Consider the following 19,347-nt stretch of genomic DNA (forward strand, 5'->3'; position numbering starts at 1 on the left):
AACTTGCTCATTAATCTGTCTCAGGAATGAATACTCAGACTATTATCTATACTTGCTGTTATTACTACTTGATAAGCAGATGTTATAAACCTTGATGCTCGATTCTTCAGACTTTTACCAAAACATCCATATTCTCCCTTATACACTCTACTGTGAACTACAATGGATCAAACATTTCCCACTGCTGAGGAACAGAATAAAGAGAAACTGAAAGAAGAGGTGAAGAATTAGAATTGCATGCAGTTTGGTATCTAATAAAACCAAAAGGCATGTATGTACAAAGAAGAATATATACAACTGCAACAGGCAGAATAAAAACACCTTATTGTGTCAACATTTCTGAGAACCATTTTGCAAAATAAATTTAAATACTTTCTTGTATTGAAAAATCAATTTGCCTTCAACATCTGTCCAGTCTATTTACTGGCAAAGCAGTGCAGGACAGGCCACTGAGGGTGAATATGAGTCCTTTAACTGCACAGAGCCAACAAAGCACTCCTTTGGTCTGCCCACCCTGCTGTGAATAGGAGCAAGAAAAGAGGCAGCTAGGCCAAAACGGAGAAATATCATTCATCACTCTTTTAGCTCTCCAAGGATGTTTCAGGTCGCAGAAGCTTTGTTTACCTTCTATCCCAAACACAGCAGTCCAAAAGAGACTCAGTTTAAAGTTATTCTATTCTTCTGATGGATATCACATGCACTTCAGCTGGGCACAGGCTGCAAGACACTCATCACTCAGCCCTGAGCCCTCTGGAGCTCCTGAGCAGTATGAATGGCAGGCACCTCAGAGGCTGCCTGTAAGTCCCCAACTATTAGTAGGCTGAAAAATTCCAATACCTTCTCTGTCTGTGCTAGGGCAAAACTGTCTAGCAGGAAAAGAGAAACAGCCTGGACAAACAGGAGATAATGACTGTATTCCCACATCATCATGAAGGTATATGTTGAGGCATTCACCAAAAGATAACAAAACTTCTAGAAGGAAAAAAGAAAAGAAAAAACACATTAATTTTGTACCCAGGCATGTCTGTCACCAAGTAACTGAGAGATCATTAAAACATAAACTACAGAAATTAATTATTGTTTTGGGAAATAATTAAAATACTACTTCAGACGTGCATAACTTTGAGATGGAAGAAAGTAACTACTGAAATATTCAAAAACATTTCAAGCCAATCAGAAGAAATATTTTAAAGACAGAGTCAGGGTAAAAAATAACAACCATCTTCTTAAAAAAAAAAAACAGTTTACATGAGAAAAATTCTGCCTGGGTTTATTCAAAAACAAGCAGCACACGGCCCATTACCACACTGTTCTCTCTGAACCCTCCTGGGGGCATAACAAGGTAGGGCACAAGTTGTTTAGCAAAAACTGCACACGCCTAGGTGAAATCCAACTGGCTCTTTTGAAAAGAAGAAATAAAACTTCTACTGTTTTCTGCCCAGAAGGGCAACAATAGCAGAAGTAACTAACCTAGAGTACAGTTTTACCCACAGCTCTTTATTAAGAAACTAATTTTGCCTTACCTCAGCAGAAGAGTTTAGGCTCTTTTTTAAATAGCCTGTGAGAGCTGCTACTTGACATGCAAAATATGGCAAAGCCCAATTTTCTCTTGATGGTATGGAATAATCAATTCTTGTTGTGTCTGTCCTAGAAAAAAGTACAAAGAAACACAAATATTAAAATATTGTTGTATAAAAATATCAAGGAAAGCCTAAACATCACTTCTAGTTGTAAATGTGGCCTTGCAAGCAAACTTTTCCTGATTTTGGTGCAAAGTAACACTGACACAATTTTGCTGCTGATACACTTCACAAATTTATTAACAGCACAGAAGGCCCAATCTTTACTCATCTATTTAGCAGGTTTCCATGTTAGCTGGCATTTATAGGACTGAAGCCAAAAAGCAACTGCCTGGAGCCTTTTCTGACCTGCAATGAAAATCAGCTCATAGCTGAGAGAAAAGATTCCTTTCAGTTCTCATACAATATGTTTTAAACAAGTGATTTACGTAGTAGAGCACAACATACTTAGGATACAAACTGGTGCTCCCTCACAGCAGCAGCAGCAAATATTTTGTCTACAGGGAAAAATTCTGCCCAGCAAAACAAGATATTAAAGACGGATGGGGAGCATGCAGGGTTTTCTCATGGAATGACTTGACAGTATCCACACAATTAGAGGTGTAGGTGAAAGTTTTTAGAAGTGCTAAACTGACTCAGAAGCACAAGCCACGCTTTCAAATGTGATCAAAGACATCAGTCTCAGAGGTACATAGTCTGCTTTGTGTCTACTATGCCTTTAAAAAGGAGCCTTAAACTCCTTTATCATTGAGGTATTTAAAAGCATTACCTTTCCTTTTTTCCTCTGAAGCCTCTTACAGAGGCATATTCACAGCTTTTTTAACTACTAAACTTTTCATTTTGTTGACACTGTTTAATCTTACTCACTGTTGAGAAAAACTAGATTTATTCACCATTTTTCCTACTTTTCACTGTTCACACCAGCTTGATGAACAGTATTTTCAGCTACTAATCACAGATTCTGTCATGATGACTTCACACTCCTGGAAGATGCTTCTCAACCGTTCAAATTTAAAGGTTTATCTCTAACATTTTACTCCATAGTTCTTTTATTTCAAGTGCTCTCAAGTTCATAGAAAGCCCCAGAGCGCCATGGTGACAAACCCAAGAACATGAACATAGGTTTTCATTGCCCAAAAGAGGCTCCCTATTATTGTGGCGCTTCATAAGGGGAAGGGGAATTCCAAGTGAATTGTTTTAAGATAAAAATATCTTGATATTAAGATCATCTAAGAAAATTCCATTTTGCAGAAAAACCCACTATAAAAAGATAAAAAAATTAAAATATTCTTAAAAAAAAATGCACTTGATAATTTCTTTCTATGCCACTGGACAACTGCCACAATATTTAGAGCTGGCCAGAGAGTGCAGTTCAGTTTAACAGCTGTTTTGGACATTTGTCATCATTCTTCATCAGCACAAAACCAAACCTTCTAAGGAATATTTTTGAAAAATGAAATTGTGTGTGAATACAGGAGTATTCACACACATACATAAAGTCAGTCTAACTGGTAATGTGGATGGTTTGGACAACAGGAGGCCTTTCCATTAAAAAAATCATCATGAGAATCAAGGAATCACTTGGAAATGTTTTCTATTCACCGTAAGATTTTACTCTCACAGTGAGATAATAAAGCTTAATAAAAGCATTTCAATCCACTAATTAAAATCACTTCAATCCACTAATATTTTAAAATTCCTTATTGACAAACTAGATTGTACAAAGATGTTTTTCTTACCTGTTAATAATGAACCATGCTACAGTCAGCATTCCTGCCAGCCAAGTCCCACTCATAACCCAACTGGTTACAAACAATGCAGTCACATAAATTCCCTGCAGTCCAAAAACTATACCAATGTAGAAATACACTGGTTCAATAACTTCCTGAAATTACAAATAAAAACGAAGAGACATAGTGGCAACTGAGCTGAAGCTGGAAATTATTACTATTTACAATCTGTTATTGCTAACAATGTGCTAGGTGCTTTACAAACAGGTAAGAGACGCCTCCTGCTTTAGAAATGTACTGGGCATGCTTTTATTTGGGGCTCAAATAGAACATGGGGAAGAACAAAACAGTGTGTATTAAGTGCACACTTCAGGACTCAGCTTGCCAGTACCATGATTTTTGAATCTGCTTTAGCTTGAACACTCTGTGTGTCAGATTTAATAAATCTATGCTGCAGTGGGGTATAAAGTTCAGAGGACTACTAGAAGAAGTTATAAAAGGGAAGAACTTGAAGAAGTAAAGATGTGGCAAAAATGGTTCCAAAATAAGTAAATAATAAAAATGGAAAGATAAGGAGAGAGGACACAAGTATGCAGCATAAGCAGAACAAAGCCTGAGTAGAGTGGAAACTGACAAAAGGTTAATCTACAGAAGTGTTTTCCCCTGTGAGAATGAGCAGGCAGGTACTACTATAACAGACTTTTGTACTCCAAAGGAGTTAACTTTCCTGTTTTTAATGGATAGCACAGATACTCCTGACATTTCTAAGCAGTCTGTAGAAGTCAAGAATAACAGCAAAAGTTAGTGCTTAGTGTTAAACCCCCAAAATCCTATGCCAGAGACTGATCAGAATTGAGGAGAATCTGGACCTGGTGAGAGCCTTAGCTCAACTCATTCAACAAAAAATGTATGTGTTCATTGGATACAACACAGAAAGTCTCATACACACACACACACAGACACAATCATAATGAAAGTACAGAAAGTAGGAGAAATGCACATACTTCGCTACCAGATGCTTGATATAAAACACTGGCAATCAACTCTGGGTACAAAGTCATTTGCTGGACAGCATTTATGGTCTTCAGTGATATTGTCTTATTGTTGTGTGTCAACTCATAAACACCTACAGGCAAAAAAAATATTATTCCTTGAATCAGTTACTACTGCTGTTCCTAAAAGAGGCCAAAGTGTATTCAAAGGCAGGGGGAATAAGATTTGATCATTAAAGCTACTAACTGATTCACCACACCTAGTTTAAAAGGAAGCAGAAATTTCTGTGTTAGATGTCATTCCACCTACTGATCTAGCCAGAAAGTTATTACCCTTTTTTCATCTAGTCTTTAAACAGAAGGCCCAAAACGAATCATCTGAAGCACAGTCTTTTCAGTAACACACTGATGCAGTCCTGGAACTACATGCCTATAGATCACCTTCACAGGAAGATCTTAAGGAGTGAGGCAGATCTAACAGGGATGAGCAGGATGTATTAAACCTGTCTCGAGAAGGATGTCAGGTATGATGGCCACATCACATCTTTCAGCTCTGCATTTCTGAGATTTCCAAGAATCCTTTGCCAAACACAATGCGCCTTTCTATGTGGTTGAGATGGAATTGAAGCTGCCATACTTGAAGGATTATTCCAAGATCATTCCAAAATGTTATAAATAAAGAAAATACTTGTCAATCCTTAGAACAATAGAGGGAAGAGCAAAAACCATCCAAATTAAGATATGCGGGAGAACAAAAGCCTAAAAAACAATGCAACACTCAAACCAGACAACTGCTTCCAGCTCTGAGTGTATCTTGGTGTATGGTCTGCAGCTGGTTCTCTGTAGGCCAAATTAGGTCTGTCAGGACTTATAACTGGGTTCAGCACAGCTGTAATACACTCTTGAAGACTGGATGCCTTGTAATACCTTGTAGACACGAGTCTGCCTGTTTGCAGAGACAGCATCCCTGAATGAGGCATGCAGTCCATCCACTCACAGCATGGGCAACATCCCCGAACCAAAGACCTCAGATATTGGTGATGTGCTACATTTCAGCTGGGAAACTGTTCAACCAATAAAACACTAACCACAAAGTTTAGTTTTACTGGCTTCAATGAGGTTTCACAAAGGGACTGAACTAATTCAGTGGCTGACCACTGCAAGATAGGGCAGTTCATCCTCTTCTCTCCTGAGTTCCAGCCCCATGCTCGTGCAGTGCATTCTGAACTCCCTGAACAAGCATGGACGTGCTCCTTCTTCTTTCCACTGCTTTAGTTTTCTTTTGGTTTAGGGACCCACGGTCAGTGAGCCCCAGAGCCAGTGCAGGATAAAGAGCAGGAGCACAAAGAAAGGAAAGATCATTGGCACCCAGTCTGTTCTCCTTCCTATTCCTTTCTGTCCCCACCACTCAGTGCTCACTATTCATCACAGCTGACAGGATTAAAAACTTCTGGCAGGGACAGGATGGAACAAATCAGCTTGTGACTGAAACTGTTCTATCTTCTGATAGAGGATGGAAAACAGTAATCTTCATCCCTCATTCCCAAATTCAACATAAATTATATTTACATGGCAGAAAAATCCACTATTGTGACACAGGCAAACCCAATGATAACTGTGATACAGGGCATAATAGGAGTAATATTAACCCTACCCCATAGTATCGATTAAAGACAATCTGCTGGAATACAGGATAGTTAAATAATGTTTTGAAAAGGCACTGAAAAGTTAGGACAGCATGTGGTTTTTAATTAAACTGATCAATATACCTACATAAGAGAATAAAATTAGTCTCCCCAGTCTGCAGGAGTTTTTACTGTCTTCAAAGAGAACAGGACTTTTCAAAGTTAATAAAAAAAAAAATGAGTTTTGTACCTCTTTCAAAGGAAGGAGCCTTTAGCAGTTCTTTATAGAATGAGTAATAAATGGCACTGTCACCCTGAAATGTAATTTCTCGTTCAAGTTCCTAGAAAAAAAAATATATTAGTCTCCTGCAATCTCTTTCCAGAGAAGACAATGTATTTTCAGACAGACTGGTTTGGTAACACAGTACATGGCTATGACTTCATGGTACATCTTCAAAATATTCCACAAAGCATTAATCTTCACAGCATTTCTATCAGGTACATTTTGCTCTCTGTAACTTAGCAAACATACTCGGAATCAGAGCAACTCAAATCCACACTGCAGGTCAGCACAAAACCTACAGGATCTTTTCATATTCACAAACCTAAATTTCATTCAACTTTCTATACTCCACTTAATAATGGAGTTCTTAAGAAAACAAAACCAAACCAATCAACCAAAACACACAAAAGAACCCCCAAAATCCAAAAACAAACATAAAAAAAAAAACACCCCAAAAAGCCCAACACGTATTCCTGTTGATTAGCTTCTGCAATGCCAATATGCTTCAGGTATTTTTTCATATTTTAGAAAGGTATTTTAAGGATAAAGGGTGGCATGGAAAAACATAAAAAAGCATGAACAGCCATGACAACTGTTAGCAGGAAGGGAAAAAAGAAAATAAAGAAGACAAAAAAAAGAAGCTATTTCAAAGACAGAGGTCTCAGTAGAAGGACACAAAACTGCAAGTAGTTTCAACATGACATGGATCAGATTTGATTTCAAGGACACAATTTGGCTTTTGTTTCAGCAGTTTATCTTTACCTGCCTGCTGGAAAACCAGAATTTCCGTTCATGATACGTAGAGAGGTACACAGCATACATCATTCCACTGGTGACTGCTGCGAGACAGCCAAAGAAAAGCTTTGCAAAACGCTGGATTAACATATCTGAAAATGAACAGTGGAAAAGCTAAAATAGTCCAGAGGATTGAGAAACAAACAGTACATCCTACACAACTCTTATTTCTGAATAACAAGCGAACTTACTAGCATGAGAATTATCATACCATCAGCAGCACAGATACATTGAAAACTGGTGTGTTACTTCTGTCCTGCAGTTTTCTTTCCCAGTTGTTATCATTGCTTCACAGGACCTTCAGACAAAATATTCAACACACTACACTGCAAATTTTCTCCAGCAAGCTTTGTTTTCAAATGAATACCAAGAAGGAAAAGCCTCTTCCAGATAAATAGAGCAAACTCTAGATTCTACCCAAAATGCCACAAACTTCTTAAAAACACTAACAGAAAGAGGTGGCATACCACATCTAACATAATTTCTGAGACATTCTATTTTCCATTCTCTTTTTGAATATAAGAATGAGCAAATCTGAATTTTACCGAACTCATTCAAAGGGTGACTACTTCACCTGTAGCTCCCTCAAGTTAGTATGTCCTTTTAACATAAAAGCTTTTGGTAGCTTGGTGAGCACTTGCCTAAAGTTATGCCTAGTTTTCGTTCTGTTTCTTGAAAAGCTGTAAGGACTTTTTGTCTGCTCTTGTTTCAGTACCATTGCTTCATATGTATCAGCTTCCAACCAGAAGATCATTCCAGGAACAATAGAAATATTTATTTGCATGCAAATATTAACAGTAAATTTCTGAACTCCCCTGCCTCTACCTCCCCAAGCCTGAAACAGCCCAAGATGACCATTTCACCCTCCAACACATAAAATGTCATTATTAAAGAACTCCAATGTGCATGCCTGTTTTCCCTTGAAATATTCAAAAAACTAATTCAAAGTAAGTCTGTTACAAATTACTGTGCTACAAATATCTTCCCATAAAATGTAAGAGAATAATGAAAAAAACCAATCAAAAGTCAGCTAAAAATTCTGTAGCTTACATTTTGGCGACCTTCCCAGCTTTGAATTTTCTTTGTTTCTCTCCTCTGGAGCCATTTTGTCAGATTCTGGGCAGTTTTGTTTCTTTCTCTGTCGCAGGTCTGCTGCCCCTGAAGACATTTTTTTTTAAGTTATTGCAACACAATACATAAAATCACACTGGAAAATCCACACAGCAGCAGGTAGCAGCCAGTTACTGCTACTGATTCAATCCCATGGAAGATATATTTGACAAAAACTCAATTAAAGTATGTCATATGCCCAACTAAAATAACAATATAACACTACAGGAATCAATTCTTATGTTATTCCTTAGAAAAAACAACAGTATTCTCTTGTAACCATACTCTGGGATTACCAAGAACCCAAACTGGAAGCTAACTGGTTTATTCCATTTGGTGAACACAAATGAAGGAAATCAGTAGCTTAGATAAGCTGATGCAGACACTGGGAGAAACTGGTGCCAATTTCTCATCCTGGTTTTATGCTGCTATAGCAGTGTAATACAAAACTTGGGCTAGTCCATTACTTTTAAATTGAGATGCCTATTATTTACATGGCAAAGGCTTTTATAAAGTAAATGTAATATCACTTTTTTCCTGCTTTTGGATCTACTCGAACTAAGCAGATTTATGAATATTTAGTCTAACATATAATTTAAAAGCCCAGTTTGCTCAGCCACATGGATCACATCACAAAACCAAAGGCTTCTGTTCACTTTTTTGTGAGCAGCAGCAGTTTGAAGTCCTGGTCCATTTATTTTACAGTCTGAAAGGCAATGAGGCTAACTCACAGACTGCAGGTCTGTGAATACAAAAAGACTCATTGCAAAAAGTATTTTACAATTCCTATATTAAAGATACTCCACAACATTTATGTCATTCTGGAAGTGTAATGAAAAGGTTTAACTGTAATTCACGCTCCAGAATTTTTAGCTCTCCTGTTTGACCTACTGTCCAACATTGCTTGAAATTTTGCAGCCACCAACTTTCCTCTGGACTTAAAACAGCTCCTTCATAAACCCATCCAACTTCAAACTTGAAGTGTCAATCTTCACATCGCACAACAAAGCTTTTAAGAACTCTGGTTGTATATTAATTACTTCAATTCTAATTTAGTCTACTTTTAATTCCTGACTATTAAATATAAAAGTTAGAAACCAGAGATAGAAATATAAATGGTTAAAGCGATGTCTGCCTGTATCAGGACACCAGTGTGTTAACAGAGCAAATTATAAATCATTCAGAGCAAACCAAAATCTCAATGGTAACATTTTTCACAGAATGAACAGAAAATGTCTACCTCCTTAAATAAGACAAGAACTGGAAAGATTCTAAACAACACAAGGTTTAGGGTGTTCAGTATCACATTTATCATCGTGTCAATCCAAAATGAAATGTATATCAGCATCTCTTCATGACATGTGTATGAGCAGTTTATCAGGAATGCAAACACCAAGTGCACTGCAGTTAAAAATCATTTGTACCGTGCAATATAAAACACAGCAGAAGAAAACCCTAAATAACAAAGGTGGGCAGATACGTGCTTGGAAAGACAACTGAGTGTCCCTGTCATTCTAGTCATGACCAAAGCAACAGCACTGAGAACAATGGAGGAAAAGGCCTTTGCTTCTCTAGCAGAGAAGTGAACCATAGCAGAAGTGTAACAAACTTATAAAGTATAGCATTAACAGCAGGAATAGAAAGCTCCCAAAGAAGTAACAGTTTAAAATTCTACTTCTGAAACAACATCTCATCAGCAAAAGATCTTCACCTCAGTTTTGAAGACTGCTCAACATTCTGCCCCAACGCAATAACACAAAAAGATGTGAGTGTATTACTTCTGCTTCTTGCTGCTGCCGCAAACAAGAAAAATGCTGTTTTCACTTCAATGAATCCTTCAAACAGAGTGATATAAAAGTCAAACAAGGTAACAACTAAGAATTATCTAGAATTTTGAACTGATGACACAGCCTCTAGTAACTCTATCCAGCACATAATTTTTCATCTGATTTTCAGTTCCCTGTACGTCCCCAAGTGAAACAAGTTCTTGTTCAGAAAACATGCATTCCACTTTTTTTGTTTTTCTACTGCAGAAAAACATAACTCAATCCTACTTTGTCCCACTATACTCATCTACTTTTCACCTACTAATTGAGCACTGTCTGTAATTTTTGTCTTCTCATCTAAAGAAGGGTAAGATAGAGCTGGGAAACATTCAGAGAAGGGCCATGAGGGTGATTTAAGTAGTGCAATGGCTTCCATACAAGGAACAAGGAAGCAAATTGAAGATGCCTTAGTCTAGAAAAGAGGAGGACCAATAGAAACATGCCAGACGTCTACAAGTTAGTGAAGTGCACAAACACACTGAATAGAGAGCAGTGATTCACCTTTCCTAATACATGAACTTCTCAAACAAACCTAGTGAGTCAGGCTAAAAAGAACGAGTTCATTGCACATCATCTTCATGCAGAACACTCCTACCCAAAGAATGTTCTCCAAGAGTTTGCAGAAATTCATAAGAATACGGACACAGTTGTGGAGGACAAGCAACTGGAGACTCCTAAACATACAGAAACCATGTGCAACTCAGAAAGTACCCCTGCTGAGAAGAGCTGGGAGGCTGGAATATGCCATGGGACCGATTTTCATATGCTCGTTTTGCTCCTGCATTTTTCTGGGTACCTATTAACAGTTTTGTTTCTGCTGATTTTTCCAAGAAAATGAAACACCATCTCGTACCCCCTATAACACGGTGTCATGGTTTTGCACTGAAAAGACATGGAGAAAAATGCTTGTGTAGGGGCTAAAAGTGAAACAGAATCACAGAATACGCCGAGCTGGAAGGTACCTGCAGGGATGATCCAAGTCAAGTTCTTGACCCGGCACAGACCACCTCAATAATCACACCATGTGCCTGAGAGCACTGTCAAAGCGCTTCTTGAACTCTGTCAGGCTTAGTGCAGCATCCACTCCCCCTGGGAGCCTGTTCCAGTGCCCAAACACCCTCTGGGTAAAGAACCTCTTCCTAATTACCAACCTAAACCCTTCAAGCCATTCCCTCGGGTCCTGTCACTCGTCACCACAGAGAAGAGATCAGTATCTGCCCCTCTTCTTCCCCTCCTGAGCAAGCTGAAGGGCTCCGTCAGTCTTCTCCAGTCCAGGCTGAAGAAACCAAGTGACTTCAGCTGCTCCTTATACAGCCCCCCCTCAAGGCCCTTCACCACCTTCGTATCCCTCTTTTGGATGCTAACACTTAATGAAAGGAGAAGGAAGACTGACTAAAACATACGGAAGGACGCCAAAGAGAAAGTCCACTCACAGATGCATCCACAGAGCCCACGGATGATGCCCCGGGCGCTCTGCCCAGAGACAGTGCCAGGCGAGGGAAGAGAAGAAGACCCCTCGTCCCCTAGAGACTGGCCCGGCCTCCCGCTTGGGGCTGCAAAGGACAGGCCGCCTCGGGCTGCGCTGGGGCCCGAGGGGCCGCGGGGTCGGGCGGGGCCCGGGAGGCCGCCTGTGTCCTGCAGCCCCGTGTTTCACCTCCGTCCGTGCGCGGCGGTCCCGGCACGGCCCTGGCACAAACCGCGAGGGGCGGCCACACCGCGGCCTGAGCCAGCGGCCTGGCCCCGACCGCCTCCGCCCGGCTCCGGCTCCGCGGCCCGAAGAGCCGCCCCTCACCTTCCTCCATCGCCGGCCTGTGCGCGCCGCCCGCCGCTGGCTCCCCCCGCCGCTCTCTGCGGGGCGACGCGTCCGCCCCGCCCGCGCCGCCGCCGCCGCCCGCCTCCCGCCGGCCGCGGGGGCGGGAGTGCTCCCGCATCCCCCGGCGAGCGGAGCGGAGCGGAGCGGAGCGGCCCCGCGCTTCCTCCCACCGCCGGAACTGCGGCTGCGGAGCGCGGGGGGCGGCCGGAGCCCAGCGGCGGCGCACCGGGGCAGTGCGATTGTACCGGGGCAGTGCGATTGTACCGGGGCAGTGCCATTGTACCGGGGCACAGCGGGCGCACCGGGGCAGTGCGAATGTACCGCGGCACAGCGGGCGCACCGGGCGTACCGGGCAGTGCGAACGCTCAGGGGCGCTCCGGGGCGCTGCCGGGCGGCATCAGGGCTCCCCTGCGGGAGCTCGGCGCTCCCGTCGCCTCCCGGGCCGTTGGGGCCGCTCCCGCCTGCCAGCCCCGCTCCAGAGGGACCGGCGCCTTCAGAGAGCTGGGACAAGAGGAGGCTCGGGGCTGACCTTATCGCTCTCTACGATTACCTGAAAGGACGTAGCCAGGGCAGCGCCTGTTCCCAGGCAGCCAGAGATAGGACGCAAGAACATGGCCTCAAGCTGTGCCAGAGAAGACTTAGGTTGGACATCTGGAGGAAGTTTTTCACTTCAGAAAAGGCTGATTAGACTTTAGAACGGGCCGCCCAGGGAAGTGGTGGAGTCACCGTCCCTGGAGGTGTTTAAGGAAAGACTGGACGTGGCACTTTGTGCCAGGGTCTAGTTGACATGGTGGTGTTCGTTCACGCATCGGCCTCGATGATCGCAGAGGCCTTTTCAAACCTAATTGATTCTGTGATTACAGAACTGGTAACTCTTCTGTGGAAGAGGTTGATGGGAATTGCCACTTGGAGGCTGCATGTCTCCTGACCTGCAGTCAGGCCAATGGCCGAGCAGCTGCTGGAAAACTCATTGCTTGTCTGGCAGCTGCAAGGAAAAACTAAAACAATATGTGTGTCCTGTTGCAGTGTAAACTGAAGTTTGTAAGTTTCCTAGTTTTTTTAAATAAAATCTAAAATTCTTCTGCAGTTGTTGATTTATTGGATAGTGAAAGGAGTTGCTTATGTCTTTAATGATCCACAAATTATCCATTGCATTTCTAATGCATCATGTTCGATCTGGGGCTTTTTGTTTGTTTGTTAGTGTAGGGTTTTTTAAAGTTACTGGAATAAACAACCATAATCATTGCAATGAAAAGAATGAGTAGTTGTTTTAAATATTTGTGCTCAGACCATAGGTACATGGACAGACATAAAATAAACAATTGCTCAGTTGTGCTCTAGATGTTTTTCTTAAGTTTTCTTTGTACCTGCTGTTTTAAAGTGTACCTTGTTGCATTTATTGTGCAACTTCAGTTTTCTTCTGATGCTCAAATATGGATCATCCCACACCTTGATTTCAGTAAAATTATAAATGCACATCAAGTTATTTACATGCATAGCTAGCAGAGAAGTGAAAAATTCAGCCTGCTCACACAATTTTCCTTTTTTCCTAAGGAAAAAAATTGCACATTTGAAGGTGGGAGAACCAAAAATTTTTCATGCAATTTTTTTTCTCCCAGAATGAACATACTGAAATGATTGTTAAGGTAATGTTGAAAATGTTATTACTGTTGCACTTCAATCTTCCACAATGCTTTCTGTAACTAATATTATATGAATGTTATTTCATTTGACAGCTTATTATGTGGCCTAAACATTGCGCTGTAATACATTACAATGAATAAATACAGGGATGTTGTGTTCTTTTCCCAAGCTTTCTCTGTACAAACATGCATCATGTATCTGCATGGTGGTATTTGTTCTCTGTTTACATATTTTTTCTAAGCCCTGCAGACATAATTTTCCTTTTTATTTACAAGTTCATGGTACTGATGCTTTGCAGTTTAACAATCATTCTTTCTCTCCTTTAGAGATTGTTGACAGGAGACACACACAGACCTTAGTATAATGCATTAATACTGGGCATGTTTGTCATTACTCAAAATTTAAAAAAAAATATGTAGTTGTTTATTTTGTAAAAAAAAAAACAGGTTATATTTTTATATGTTAAAGATCCCATGCCTAAAAATATATGTAATGTTTCAATAATCAAGAAACGACTGTGGATATTTCACCCATTCTCCTAATTCCAGCCTTTTGTAGGGTTAATTTTTTCACTTTTAAAATTTTTTTCCTATCTTATTTCAGCACAGCTTCCAGTGGTTTTGATTGCTTCAGCTCATGCCTGCCTCGCCTAGGATATAAGTGAGCCAGGTTCTGTTGTCATCTGCTGTATTGCAAAACATGGAAAATACATATTCAATCAAGGGAGCTGATTTAGATTTGCATTCTGAAGCTGAGCTGGGGACATAGAAACATGCTTTGGCTCACTTCTCTCTTAACTTCACTCCTCTGGTGGTAAATCTGTGTTTTGATTTCTTCTGAGGCCTTTGGAATTTCTTTAAACAGTGCTCCTCCACAGATGGAAGACACTACAGATATGATAGCCACGACCATCTTCCTGTTCTTTCTACCTTGCCTCTTGTATTTACTGTCCTTGAAGCAGCATCAGATCCTGCATATTCATTTTCTTTGCTTCTTTCTGTCACTCCTTGTGCTTCCCTGTAATCTAGAACTATCTCATGTCACCCTGTGTTTAGATGTGTGTGATGCTCGACAGCCTCTCATCCTGTACGCTTTCTCTTCTACATCCTTCTCACCATCTCATTATCTTCTCCATCCCTTTTTTTTCCTCTCTCCATCCCACCTGAAAGAGTTCCTTCTTTGTGTTTTCACCCTCTTAAATAGCATTGATCCTTATCACAGTTGCCTTTATCTGACCTGTAATTTAGTTTCTTGCTTTTCATCTTACTTTGTAAGACCAAGCCATGTCATCTGACTAATTGCTGTATTGCTCCTGCAGAGCACTGTATCAGTAATGAAGCCACGGTAAATGGACTATAGGAGAAAAGTCTTGATAAATGTTTGTTTATTTAAACACACACCCACACACACACACAAACACACATCCTTAGTGATGTGATTTGCTCAGCAGAGACCACTGTACCACTTCTCTCTTTCTGCTCTTGCTCTAGTTCTTGTTTGTGCTGCAGGTTCCCCAGAGCAGGAGTTCCCCAGAGCAGGAGGCTGAGTCCTGTATTTGTGAAACATGTGAGTATTGTGTACCTGGCCAGAAATAACAGTAAGGGAGCATAACTGGCCGATAGTTGCCTTGCCCTCCACGTGGCCTCTGCTCTGTGAGGAGGCCCACTGCTCTGCTATTGTCTCTGTCCTTTCCTACACTCCTTTTTTCTCCCTGAGCTGTCTCTTTGACTTTTATCCAAGGATAAAGCCCTTTGAGGTGGATGACTCACAGCTCTGCACTTGCTTTGACTCACACTTCGCCACCTAGTATATTGGTCAGCTCTTACTAAATTGCAATTGTTTTTTTTTTTTTTTTATTGCTAATGACGACAACCCTTGCTGCCCACATCTTTGATTTCACTGTCATTTCTGCTGGGTCAGAGCTATGCTTTTTTTCTCTATGATTAGTCAAAGCTGTATTTCCCTTTTCTCCCTCTTCCTGGGTTTGATACCGTTTGGTTTTTTAAACATTCCCTGCAGATTTCAGAGTCTGGAGGCTCTTTTGTCTCTGGTGTCCAGCTGTTTGGGCTGCATTTCTGAGGGTGAAGGTGCTGGTCCCCACACAGCCTGCCCTGCCAACATGGAAAGGCAGCCTCATCCCTTGCCTCCCCGTGCAGCATCCTCACCATTCATCAGCTGCTTGACCAGGAGCAGCGCATTCCCCAGCTTCCAGTGGTAACACCCCTTGAGTGATGACAGAGTTGGTGTCATCACACAGGTGCTTATGATGAGGGCTTAGCAAACACTTCAGCTGCTGCAAAGCAAGCACCAGAATTCAGGTCTCTTTTCAGGCACTGTGTTGTCCCTGAAGGGCAGGCCAAGCATGACTGGAGTCACTGAAACCCCATTCCTGGTACTGACATCAGCAGAAATGACTGATTACATCTAGGAAATTGCTCTCCGAATATTGTGCTGGCCTTTTTTATATAAGTATTTTTCAGAGAAGTGGAGCAATATGATCTTTAATGTGTCTTAATGTCTTACTAAATACACTAGTCAGGCACATCTCCTATCCCAACATAGCAACCAGCAGTCTTAGCCCCACATTCTTGTCTGACCATGTTACAGCTGGCAGAAGAAAGAACGATATCACTGCTTTTGATGGGTTTCCAACTTTAAGCAGGAAGCAATTTGGCCTGATACTTGAAGATTATAAATCAGTAATAAAAGTCATAGCCCAAACACTAAGCAGACATGAGATCCGTTCTCAAAAGCTGCATCTACTGTTATTAAAACATCTTGGGCTGAAGCAGCCTTCTGCAGCTGGTGCTGCTTTTCACTGGAGTGAGTAGAAACTACTCCAGCACAGGCAAAACATGCTCTGACCAGGCAGATTAGCCCTTACCAAGCTACTGCTTGTCTGCTAGGATTTCCTAGACAGCAGAAAAAGAAGTGAATGGGACTATACTTGGCAATAGGGTGCAACTTCCATCTGGGATGCAGATTCTTGACTCTGAAGCAGCTCTGATAATCCCAGCTGTAATTTTCTAAGGAGGAAACATAAGCCCAGCCATTTGTTACAGAGAAGTGTGATTCCTCTAGGAAGGGCAGTTCTGTTTCCTGAGCTTTACTTCAACCCCAGCCAGCATTGCCAGAGCTGATGCTTTCCAAGCCTGGAGCTGTCTGAGTTGAATGGCCCCATTTGAAATGATTAATTTTACCTGTATCAGCCTGTATAACTGCTTTTATGAGACACGGGGCACTCTGAAAAATGCAGAGAACAAACAGACCTAGTGTGTAAGCAGGACGCCTGTCGCTGTGTAATTATGTGTAACTGTACAGTTACATAAATGCTTTTCTTGGGGAGTCACCAGTGACGGCAGCAAGCTTTGCCTGCCATGTTTTGGCTAGTTAAAGCACTGATTCATCATACTTGAATACTCCATTTCCTGCTTGTTCTATGGTAACTTGATTACTGCCTGCAATTTCAGTAGTAATTAATGAAGATGAGAGATATATCCAGTGATAAAACTGGGTTGTCTGAAGAAGTGGAATGATTTACTCTATGATTGTAAAATCTCATAGAGTTACTAGAATATCACTAGCTTGTTTGCAGATTGATTCTTCCTCTTCTTGACAGATGCATTTTTATCAGTTAGGGTAACGAATGTGAGCATACAAACCATGATTTGACTCTTTTGTTCCTCCTCCATGTGAAGTATCCCCCTCCTTCCCTTTATGCCACTTGCCTTGGGCTCATTTCTGCAGTTGCATATTTCTTCTTGAGCTGTCCCACCATCTGTTATGCATCAAATTGGTCAAACCTCGAGTGCAGAAATCAGCAAATTTGTGCTCAGCTCTTAGCAGGTGTCATTGTACCACTTCTGGTACCCCCTCTAGCTTGTTAGCTCATTCAGCTCTGGATGAAACCTTATCGCTTAGATTGAGAGCAATCCACAAAAGGAGCAATGCCCTGAGAGAGGAGCTGGCTAGGCAGGGATCTGATCTTCTTCCACTCAGATGGAAGCTCCAGAGGAGATGCCAGCATTGATGATTTTAAAGCACAGTGTGATCCCCAGAAGTAAGGCACTGTATTAGTTTAAGATAATTATTATTAGTCATATCATTACCAGTGTTGTAGTGACTGTTACTGTAATACCTTATTGCAATACTTACACAAGAAGAAATATGCACTAGCAGGTAGAGGGAAAGAAGGAAAATTATGGCTTTGCTCAAGCAAAAGGTGTCTAAATTTGAGATTTGATCAGGGTACAGTAATCTTTCTGACATTAGCTCAGTTGGTTAGAGCTTGGTGCAATAGCACCAGGGTTGTGGGTTCAATCCCCCTGAAGGGCCATTTACTCAAGAGTTGGACTCTTAAGTCCATTCAGCCTCAGAGTATTCTATGACTCTAGAAACAACAGCAGATTCTTTGCTTGCTTGTAAATCTGCATTGTTTTGAGTTAATGCAAGTGCAATCTGCACAAATAAAACAGACAACCTGGACAGTAGGTAGATACAAGATCTATCATTAAGAAACTCATGGAGAAATTAATTTATGTACAGTTCAGATGAGCAAAGAGTCAACATGTTGGTGCACAGTGCTAGTGAAAGTGCCAAATGTTTATGTTTTTGTGATGGGAGAATCTGAGGAAACCAGGCTTTGTAGTTGGCCTTAGCTGGCTCCGCTGTTTTTTGTTTTTTTTCCTTATCTTGTGTACATCATGTTAGAGTAATTTATTAAATATCCTTCCCAACTTTATGTAACTCTGACCTTACAGGTGAAGAGTTGGTCCTGCCCTAGGAATTGCAAGAAAAATTATGTTTGTTGACAAAGGTAGATAATATCTTCCTTTTCAGTGAGTCAGGATGTCAGCAGCTACGACTTGGACAGGAATTGACAGGAAATTTACGCTTAGTCCTTGAACTCTGTGGTTTTGGCAGAGATGTGACTGAATGAAACACAAAGTGACAGAGGGAGAAACCTGGATTCCCTCCCAGAGGGGGAGTTTTCTTGAATTGCTCCATCATGGAGTAGCTTGTTTCATTCACAGAAAAAAATCTGGATCTTTAAAGTGACTACTATAGTATCCATCCCATTGACATCAGGGACCCTGAGAAGCAGCTATCATGTAACCATTTTCTGCAAAATACTTAGGAGGGTGTAATTAATTGCTGTAAGCCTCCAGTGTGGCTTCACTGAATTCAATCAACCCCACAAATGTCACTGAAACTTCTCTGGTCTATTTTGTAGACAGGATTTACCTACAAAACAAACCCAAGCATTGATGATGTTCATTCAAAATGTCGGTTAATTTTATACTGAAACAATTTCTTTTATGCTAGAGTTTAAATTTTCATTAGTTCAAGGAATGGACATTCTTTCAGGGTCATGTCTTCCAGATGTGCAGGATTGCAAATCATTAGCCAGTCCCTGCAATAAATTTTCATTTAGACACTTTATGACCTAGGCAAAGAGTACAAGTATAAATAGGGAGAAAACTGATAGACTGCTAGAAAACAAGAGTGCCTGCCTTTCCCTGGTAAGGTTAATGGAACTATCAGCCTGCAGGTATCACACTTGCTTGTGGAGTTTTCTTCCCTCCTCCTCCTCAGCCCTGTTTTTGCAGTTGGCGTTTGGAGAAATACCAAATGAAATCCAACTTAATGTGTATGTCATGAAATTCTGCTGAACTGAGTGAAGGGAAAAAAGGCTTTTGAGACCAGTCCTGGGAGATTCTGGCTGCTGCTTGTGCCTACAATAGGGAGCAGTGGAGGGAGTTCAGGGTCTTATGAGAGCAGAGTCTAAATTAAGGCAGGCTCTGGCATGCGCAGTGGCAAGGAAATGCAATTTCATATAAACATTGGGGCTCCAAAGTGAGTGAATGCCACCTACGCTGCTCCCAGGAGACTCCTGTTTCTCAGGAATGTTCTGGCAACATGTTGCAACCTAGATATTAGTGGCACTTT

At 41.2% G+C, this 19,347-nt stretch overlaps 1 protein-coding gene across 1 annotated transcript in view; it reads right to left on the bottom strand.

Annotated features, from left to right (window-relative positions):
* DPY19L4 (dpy-19 like 4) overlaps positions 1-11,916 on the bottom strand; it is a 32,462-nt gene extending 20,546 nt beyond the window's left edge. The window contains exons 1-8 of the mRNA XM_068184693.1: positions 11,734-11,916; positions 8,056-8,163; positions 6,973-7,097; positions 6,178-6,268; positions 4,315-4,436; positions 3,320-3,465; positions 1,524-1,647; positions 838-972 (exon numbers count right to left, since the gene is read on the bottom strand). Of these exons, the coding sequence (XP_068040794.1) occupies positions 838-972; positions 1,524-1,647; positions 3,320-3,465; positions 4,315-4,436; positions 6,178-6,268; positions 6,973-7,097; positions 8,056-8,163; positions 11,734-11,872 (990 nt within the window). The 5' untranslated portion in view covers positions 11,873-11,916. The remainder of the gene's footprint in view (positions 1-837; positions 973-1,523; positions 1,648-3,319; positions 3,466-4,314; positions 4,437-6,177; positions 6,269-6,972; positions 7,098-8,055; positions 8,164-11,733) is intronic.
* Positions 11,917-19,347: the final 7,431 nt, after the last annotated feature.

The sequence above is a fragment of the Anomalospiza imberbis genome, chromosome 1, assembly GCF_031753505.1.
Source record: "Anomalospiza imberbis isolate Cuckoo-Finch-1a 21T00152 chromosome 1, ASM3175350v1, whole genome shotgun sequence".
In the NCBI taxonomy this organism is placed as follows: Eukaryota; Metazoa; Chordata; class Aves; order Passeriformes; family Viduidae; genus Anomalospiza; species Anomalospiza imberbis.